This window comes from Sturnira hondurensis, unplaced genomic scaffold (genome assembly GCF_014824575.4).
Source record: "Sturnira hondurensis isolate 20B ecotype Veracruz unplaced genomic scaffold, ASM1482457v3 Scaffold0011299, whole genome shotgun sequence".
Lineage (NCBI taxonomy): Eukaryota > Metazoa > Chordata > Mammalia > Chiroptera > Phyllostomidae > Sturnira > Sturnira hondurensis.
In genome coordinates, this window is record NW_028083930.1 from 1,054,736 (window position 1) to 1,064,341 (window position 9,606).

Genomic DNA, 9,606 nt, shown 5'->3' on the forward strand with positions numbered 1-9,606 from the left:
GTGGACAGTATTCATACCAAATAGCTATATATATATATATTTTTTTTAAAAAACGTCAGTAATTTATTTTGCTTTGTGGCCCAAATACATTCTTTGGAGAAAATGGGACTTTTCAGTGTCATGGATCTTTTATAAGTTCACCCTAGATTCACTTCCTCCTTAGTTTTTTAACTGTTCTAAAACATAGGTAAACTGTGGATGCTCTAATCTTCCATTGACTGTTGTGAGCTCATGATCAGTACTGACAACGTGATGTTTCTCTTCCCTAATGCTTCTGTAAGCCCTCACTATAACTATTTATGGGTGGGGTTGGGTTGGAGTGGGGGAGCAAAACTGGGTCTAATATGTGCTAGAAGTCTTTCTAAATCTTTATGATTTATAGAGAATTTCCAAATACAGGCATTCACTTAAATTTCAGAACACTTTGGGGTTGACAAGATGACTATTAGTCTCCTTTTATAAATGAAGTGCCAAGGCCCATAGAGGTATAAAAACATTTTCCAAATCACAAACCTAGAAAATAGAATAGTAGGGGTTTAGATCAATTTCTTCTCATGTGTAGTTTAATTTCTTTCTAATGGATGGCTTTACAAGAGGCTAAAATTTAGTCTTATTTATTCCATGGGAGAATCCTGGGCTTCCAACAATTGTTGCAATGGCATAAAATGAAAGGAGAAGTCAACAAAGCAAAAATGTCTAAATTCTTTGCTTGCAGCTTATTTAGTTCTGGATTGTTTTCAGAGTGGAGAGTTCTGATTATTATTATTTACTAGAATCTCTCCAAGATGCTTAGTTTAGGTGCTGCAAGAATGTATTCAAAATATAAGTTTGGGAGATTTTAGAGGGGTAAAACAATCACAAGAAAATTTTAGAGTGAGCCACATCCTCAGAGTTCTATGGTTCAAGACCTCCCCTGCCAAGATGTAGAAGCTTGTGGATAGTATGTTGAAGAGAGAAAATGAAAATGATTAGCTTCACTATCATTCTACTGTATGTTCTCATTCCTAGCTTATATTTACAATGGTCAAGACACATGTCTAATCTAAAACTTCATGATTTTTGCCTCTGGAAGCAAAATAAAAAAACAAAAAAAGGAGCAAGCCTAAAAATACTTGGAAGAATCATGCTATGATTCTATGTTTCATAATTCTATGTTTCATAATTCTTTTATTCAAATTGTGCTTCTCTTTACATATAAATAAATGAATAAATAGATGTATAAATGAATCTATACATTCTTTTACTTATTTAACTGATGTTTATTGGGCACTTAGAACTGCATGCCACTTAACCAGTTTCAGTTGATTTACTGAACAGTTGAGTTGAATGCAGATCTTTCTATGTACATTGTGAGCTGAGTTTGACAATTACGAAGAAATTGCTGATGACAGAAAGAAATTGCTTTTGCAAATATTTCTCGAGCAATGATATCAGTTCTTTGTGGGAGTTTACTTAGGATGTGGGTCTGAAAATTTGTTGCCTTTTCTGGTCCTCTTAATCTTCAAGATAGATTTAAACTGCTGCTGTGTTGAGATAAATAACCCCGTGTCCACAGCAAACAAAATCATCACCAAAAATGGGATATGAAATTGTAGCCAGTGAGGTGTGGTGGAATCTAGATGGAACAAGAAACATAACTCATATTAAATATTGAACAATGAGGTTCAGGACCTCATTCTCCCTAAAATAAGGACCCAGCAGAATGGTCTATCAAATTCTAGCATGATGTAGCATTCAGATTCAGGGACAAAACACTCTTGAGTTTAGGTTTTTTATACTGTGCTCCCTAGAGCCTTAGGAGATCTGACCATCTGCCCCACAGCCCTTGTCTAACAGTTTCTCTAGCCAATATGGCCAAAGGGGAAGGTGATAGGAAAAATCACCTCTTTCTTGGAGCTGACAATACCAATGTCCAATACTATTACTTAGGGTTAGTAAGGAGACTGAGTGAGGGCAGGGAGTCACCAGTGTCTTATTTCTCAATCAATCAATAAATCATCATTCTTGCATACCTTTTGGGTGAAATTAAGATATTAGACTAAATCATCTTTAAGGTTACTTCCAGTTCCACTATGTTACTCTTTTTACAAACTACTGCTTTTTTGTGTGATTATTTTAGAATTATAGAGCCCCAGAATATTAAAACTGGATATCACTTAGAGCTCATCCAGACTAGTGGCTCTAAACAATGTCTATAAATTACCTGAAAGAGCTTTTAAAAATCCTGACTCCCCCAGGAGAAGCAGATGACTTTGAGATAAAAACTAATTGCAATCTGTTATGTTTGGGTTGTGCTTAACAGTTTATAAAAACCATTTCACATATATTACCACATTTAATCTTCATAAATATACCATAATATAACTAGGTATTACTATTGCCATTAAATAAATAAAATATATAAGACAGAAATTGAGAGACATACTACACCCCAGGCCTCCCTCTTTGAAGTTTAGTAGACTTTCTAAGATGTCACAGGTGCCACCATTTTGCAAGCAGTTACTATTTCAAGCTGAAATTTCTTTTCTCCATTCCCAAGCTATGGGCTCCTTCCCTTTCCTTCTACTAACTCACCTTTTTTTACAGTAATTTTTAGGGGATCAGAGGTATAGTTTATCTGCCAAAGTATGCCCGTGCAGTAATAGTTGCCGCTGTCTCCTATTGTGGCATTGGTAATGGAGAGGTTGTGTTTCTCATACCAGTACTTCAGTGCTTTGCCATTCTTGTAGTAAATCATCTTGAAGACGTTTCTATTCATCCAACCATGGCACCGGATGATGAAGGACTCACCCTCCAATACCACCTCAGCAGAAGACTGAAGGAGCAGCCAATCTAAAGAGCATTTATTATATTACTTATTCCACAGTGAATGAATAGATAGATGATATAGGTAGATTGTAGATACATAGATAATAGTTAAAATAAATGAGATCTTGCATTAAGTGTGTGTCAGAAACCATTGTTAATCATTAATATGTTTCTTGGCTCATAAAGTCCATAAAAAACTATCCTTAGAGTGAACTTTTATATTGATAAATCTCTTCTCCAGAAAAGTAATTTTGGGGTCATACAATTTATCTGAAACTTTTGCTGAGCCCATCCATGGAAAGTCTGAAACCTAGTATTCCCTTTAGCTCCATTGTTATTAGTTCTAGCCACTACACGGGAAGTCAACCTATTCTGCCTAGTGTATCTTAATCTAGAACAATGTCTATTTTGTCCTCTCTTATATCACAGGGACTTCCCAGTTGTATTATTAATTATAGCTGACCCCAAAACTTTCTCAAAACATGTATCACAATTTTTATGACATGTAATTATTCATTTAATGTCCTTATCCTCATTTGGCTCTATATTTCAAAAGGTTTGGGCCATGTCTGTTCCTTATATTATATCTCCAGTTCCTAAAAAATTACCTCAGAGCTAGTAACTACTCAACAAATTTTTTTTAATAATGAGTCAGTAAAAAATAAGTCAGTTTCTATGGCTAATATCATTTTAAGAATTGAAAAGTAACCCTGGCTGGTGTAGCTCAGTGGATTGGGCACAGGCCTGTGAAGCAAAGGGTCGCTCGGTTCGATTCCCAGTCAGGGCACCTGCCTGGGTTGCAGGCCAGGTCCCCAGTGGGGGACACTTGAGAGGCAACCACACATTGATGTTTCTCTCCCACTCTTTCTCCTCCCTGTCCCCTCTTTCTAAAAATAAATAAATATTTTTTAAATGTTGGAAAAAAATAATTGAAAAATATATACCAAAGAAGAATTTTACATGGAAATATGGTTAGTTTGTGCAGACTTATTTTATCTAAGATCAATTCTTGAGGACATTTCCAAAATTTACACTAAGGAAATGAAGGAGCTATACTATATTCTGTAATATGTATTTAGAATTTGCACATGTTAAAACATTTTTATTAAAGATAAAATTATAAAGCTTGTTTATATTTTAAATGATATTGACATAATATATTTTAAATCATATTTATTTATAGTGATAAAAATACAGAGATTGTTTATACTGTAAATATATTTATGTAATATATTTAAAATTATATTTATTTATAATATATAAAAACACAGTTTGTTTATACTTTGAAATATATATATATGTTTTTAAATGTTTTATTTGTTTATCTTTAGAGGGGAAGGGAAGAAGAGAAGGAGAGAAATATCAATGTATGGTTGCCTCTTGTGAGTCCCCTGCTGGGAACTGGCCTGCAACCTAGGCATGTGCCCTGACTGGGAATCAAACTGCAACCATGTGGTTTGTAGGCCCTCACTCAATCCACTGAGCTACACCAGCCAGGCCCTTTAAAATATATTTATATAATACATTTAAAATTATATGTATTTACTATATATTTATTATGTATTTATACATTATAAATAAATTTATTGTATATCATATTTATATATTTACATAGTAGAAATAAAGTTTATATATCAATTACACATTTATTATATATGTATATATTATAAATAAAATATATTTTAACTGTACTTGAAAAACAATAAAAAAGAAGTTACAAAAAATATAAACAAACTTTGCATTTTTATCTAAAATAAAAAAAAGTTTTAACACCTATATGAAAATTCTAAATGCAAATTAAATATTTATTTAGACTAAATTTTGGGAATATCCTGAAGGATTGATCTTAGATAAAATATGTTTGTACAAATTAGCCATATTTCCATTAAAAAATTGTTTTGGTGTATGCTTTTCAAATCTGTTTCTTTTTTATTTTAATATTTTTATTTAATTGTTGTTCAAGTACAGTTGTCTCCATTTTACCCCCACCACTCTCTCCACTCTAGCCATCTTTACTCCCTACCCTTGATCCTACCCCTCTTCAGTTTTGTCCATGTGTCCTTTGTACATGTTCCTGAAAACCTTTCCCTCTTTTCCTTCCATCATCCCCTCCCACCTCCCCTCTGGTTACTGTCATTTTGTTCTTCATTTCAATGTCTCTGGTTATATTTTGCTTGTTTTTTCTTTTGTGGATTAGTTCTACTTATAGGTGAGATCATATGGTATTTGTCTTTCACCACCTGGCTAATTTCACTTAGCATAATGCTATTCAGTTCCATCCATGGTACCACAAAGGACAGGAGCTCTTTCTTTCTGCTGCATGATATTCCATTGTGTAAATGTACCATAGTTTTTTTATCCATTCATTTAATGATAGACACGTAGGCTGCTTCCAGGACTGGGCTATTATCAATTTTGCTGCTATGAACATTAGGGTGCATAGGTTCTTTCGAATTGGTGTTTTGGGATTCTTAGGGTATAATCCCAACAGTGGAACTGCCAGGTCATGCTTTTCAATTATTAAAATGGCATTAGTCATAGAAACAGACTCTTATTATTTAATGACTCATTATTAAAAAATGTATTGAGTAGTTACTAGCTCTGAGGTAATTTTTTAGGAACTGGAGATATAATGTAAAGAACAGACATGGCCCCAAACCTTTTGAAATATACAGAAACATGAGGATAAGGACATTAAATACATAATTACATGTCATAAAAATTGTGATACATATTCACTTCACACTGATCAGAATGACCATCATAACCAAAGCAATAAACAAGTGCTGGTGAGCTATTGGAAAGAAGAAAACCCTAGTGCACTGTTTGTGGGAATGCAGACTAGTACAGCCACTGTGGAAAACAGTATTGGATTTCCTCAGAAAACTAAAAAATGAAACTACCTTTTACCTGGCAATTCCACTGCTGGGATTATACCATAAGAATCCTGAAACACCCTTTCAAATAAACCTATGCACTGCAGTGTTCACAGCACCACTATTTATAATAGCCAAGAACTGGAAGCAACCTAAGTGTCCATCATTAAATGAATGGATAAAAAAACTATGGTACATTTACACAGTGGAATGCTATGCAGCAGAAAGAAAGGTGAAAATTCTACCCTTGGTGATAGCATAGATGGAACTGGAGAACATTGTGCTAAGTGAAATAAGCCAAGTGATGAAAGAAAAATACCATATGATCTCACCTATAAGCAAAATTTAATCAACAAAACAAACAAGCAAACAAAATATAACCAGAAACATTGAAATATAGAACAAACTGACAGTAAGCAGAAGAAAGTGGGAAGAAAGATAATAGGGGAAAACAGGGGAAGGGCAGTCAAGGGACATGTATACAGGACACATGGACAAAGCCAAAGAGGGTAGGATTGAGGGTAGGAGGCAGGGAAGGGTGGGGTGAAAGTGAGTGGTGGGAGGAAAATGGAGACAACTGTACTGAAATAACAATTACATAAATAAATAACTAAAGAAATTTATATTTAAAAAACAAAGTAAAATATAACTAGGATTTAAAATCCTAGTCATTCAAATAAAATCATTAGTTTGTTCATTCAAAATTTACTAACTAACCCACATATGTCAAAGCAGGCTGCATTAATTATTGTCAATGGGAAAGTAATAAAGAAAACAAAATTTTTTTCAATAAAAGCAGAGGATATGAAAAATGTACACAGATACATTTCGAAATGCAGAGTACATCCTAGTATTCAGGTCATTGCATATGGATACTGGTGAGCAAATTTTTAAATTGAAACTTTTGTTCCTATTTCAGATACGTAGCTCTTCATAATATTCACATATCTAACATGCCATTGACCATATAATACACATCTGAACCTATATAGAAAAGATAGAAGAAAAATAACATTGGAAATAACCAGAATACTAAAAGAAGGTAGAAGGGAAGGCAAGCAGAAGAGAAAGATATAAAAGAAGAGAGATGGATGAGTCTTAAATGAGAGACTCTATGTCCCACCCTGGTTCCCTAAGCCTTGGAATAAGTTTTCTCCCCATCATCAGATAGGCTTTTTTTTTTTTTCACATGGGAGAAGATACATTTCCATGGACTTGGAACTTACCACTAAAAACTTTTAGATACACAGGTTGACTTGGAATAAGATCGTTGTTCTGACATCTGTATTCCCCGCTGTTCTGGAATCTGGCATTTACAATGTCCAAACTTGATGTCGTCTCTACTAACACGGTGTTGTTGTGGGTCCACTTAGTGTAGTTAACTTCAAGGGATTTTTTCCCATTACATGTAAGAGTCACATTCTCTCCTCTAAATATTCTATTCCATGGGGGACTCAAGGACACTGTAGATTTCCAGGTGACTTTGGGAAGATCAAATTGTAAAAAGAGATACAGAGAGAAAAAAGTCATTGAAAAATAATTTTCTAGACTTCAAAATACAGACATACCAGTATCCAATCAGTGGCTAGTCTACACTATACTGTTGTTGATTAGACCCTATCCTGATATCTAGAATTTAGAAAAAGAGGACATACTACTGTGACCACCGGGAGCTCCCACCTAGGGAGAAAGGCAGAACAAAAATGCAGGATATTTAAAAATCAGACAAATGAAAATTTTAATATGTGGTATAGAAAAATTCATTTTTAATTATTTTTATTTTAATTTCATAATTTGTAAATGAGGGCTTTAATCAGTTCTCAGGCAGAGACAATGTCATGTTTAACCATTGCTCAGCTTAAAGGATGGCACATTGAACAAATGAATAAGCGAATAATGAATGCATAACTGTGTTGTAAGTGTATACACAGAAAAAAAATATGTCATTCCTGAAGGTAGTGAGAAACATAAAAAGGATTAATCTTAAAAGGCTTCTGAGAACAGAGGTGTGAAGCTATGGAAATATCAGGGGGTGATGAAGTTGAAAGAGAACCAGACTTGGATTCAAGGGACTTAGGTTAGAATCCAGTTGTTTGCTGTGTAACCTCCAGAAAATCACTGAATTTGACTTTGAGCATCCTCAATTATAAAATAGCAATATTGAAAATGATGATGTAAGAATTGATAGAAATTATGTAATAGTGCCTGGAAGAGAAGCTAAGACATTCAAATGTTCAACAGATATGCTTGCTGGCATGAAAAAAAGAGATGTTGACTTGAAAGAATGAATTGATACATGAGAAAAATTTTAATGGGAAAAAAAAGAAAGACAAGGCAAGATGGATATGGGAGGTGGGTTGAACAGAGAAGAGCAGATAATTATTAAAAAACAGAACAATAATTAAAAAACAAAGATGCTGTAATAAAGGAAATGTAGGGAGGCAAGGACAGTGAGGGAACAAGGACAGAGGACTCACCTGCTGACATGCCATCTGGAGCTGCAAAATTTTAGAGAGGATAAGTTAGTGTCTATCCCCAACCTTCTGAGACTCCTGTGCAGTGGGAACTTGGAGTTTTAAGAACCAATCAACTTCTCAGGAATTAAATCCAAAGAAAAATGGAGATTATTTCTTTCCTCTATTCTCCATCCCTTGCCTTATGGGACATGCCAGAGCTATTGCAAGAAACCAGGTTTTCAATCTGACTTCTTACTTAGGTGTTGCTCAGCTTGGTTTCCTCTGCTGTCATTTGTCTCCATTGCAGAATCCCTGGGAAATGTTACATAGTTTGTGTATGGCCTAGAAGAAGTCACTGCTAAAACTGTCATTCCCACTCCAGGTGCTCTCTAGACCCCTTTTAGGTACTTCAAGAAGGGTGACTGAACCTCTACTTACAGAAGAGCAATAGAGTTACCCACAGCAGGGCAGGGACTCCCATGGAAGTAGGCATCTCCACTGTGGCCTCCAGGGGTGGACTGAGCTAAAGAAGTCTAGGAACTTAAAATAGACTTAAAACCAAAAAGGAGAAGGAAATATTTTCTTTGTCTTATCTGGTTAACTCATCAGCAGTGCCTGGTTTGGCGTCCTTGTCTAGAGATAATATTCAGTGTGATGTTTAATTGGCCAATTTTATATGTACCTTCTTACTCCTGATCCCACCTCCTTAAGCACACTTGGAATCTGGTGGGGGAGAGGCACAGGGCTCAGCACACAGTCACAGGAATTTCTTAAACTATAAATCAATGCAACTTAGAAAAGTGAGGTGCAGAAGATATTTTGTTCATTTATCACAATAATTCTATGAAGTTATCTTTATTACCTATATTCTATAGGTAGGAAAACTGTGGCTTAGAGAGTTTAAACAACTTGTCTTACGGTAATAAATGGCTAATTTGGAATTCAAACATTAACATCTAAGAATAAAGTATAACTCTAAATCATGATAATATACTGTTTATGCATGTCCATGAGTATGGCCAGCAATTGGCAAAATTTTGTTGTGGTTCTCCAGAGCTACTGTTACATAGGCAGTTAGTTATATATTAACAAAAGGAAGGGGAAAAAAAAGTAGAACCAGCCAGATTAACTAAGAAAAGGCAATTTCACAGTCACTCTAGACATCTGAGGAGGAAGGACAGATGCTTTGCAGTCACCCCAAGAGTCCACTCCAATGATGGGAGGAGAGAGATATAGTATAGAGCATATCTTTTCACTATGCACATGTGTAGTAAAAGCCAAAATGGTGACCATAAAGGGGAGGAGGCAAAGCTGGGAAAAAGATGGTGTAGGATTAGGACACAAGACCGGGAAATAGACTTCCGCCAAGATGGAGGCATAGGTGGAAACACTGTGCCTTCTCCCACAACCAAGTTTGAATACAACAAAGGTTTGGAGAAACAAAGACACAACCAAAGGACAGAAAA

The 9,606-nt window shown here is 35.0% G+C and overlaps 1 protein-coding gene across 1 annotated transcript; it reads right to left on the reverse strand.

The window, feature by feature from the left end:
* Positions 1 to 1,207: 1,207 nt before the first annotated feature.
* FCER1A (Fc epsilon receptor Ia) lies at positions 1,208 to 8,645 on the reverse strand. The gene is made up of 5 exons (XM_037059774.1): positions 8,579 to 8,645; positions 8,162 to 8,182; positions 6,911 to 7,165; positions 2,575 to 2,832; positions 1,208 to 1,615 (listed from the first exon to the last, which is right to left on the reverse strand). The coding sequence occupies exons 1-5, from the start codon at positions 8,631 to 8,633 to the stop codon at positions 1,449 to 1,451; spliced, it is 756 nt and encodes a 251-aa protein (XP_036915669.1). The 5' UTR covers positions 8,634 to 8,645; the 3' UTR covers positions 1,208 to 1,448.
* Between the last annotated feature and the right edge of the window lie 961 nt (positions 8,646 to 9,606).

Bases quoted from the DNA above. Each gene is read 5' to 3' on its own strand.
- FCER1A (XM_037059774.1), bottom strand. From the start codon at position 8,633: ATGCCTACTTCCATGGGAGTCCCTGCCCTGCTGTGGGTAACTCTATTG. The intron at 8,183-8,578 runs GTAAGTAGAGGT...AAAATTTTGCAG, and splicing joins GGTAACTCTATTGCTCTTCT to CTCCAGATGGCATGTCAGCA. The intron at 1,616-2,574 runs GTGAGTTAGTAG...TGTTCCATCTAG, and splicing joins AAAAATTACTGTAAAAAAAG to ATTCCACCACACCTCACTGG.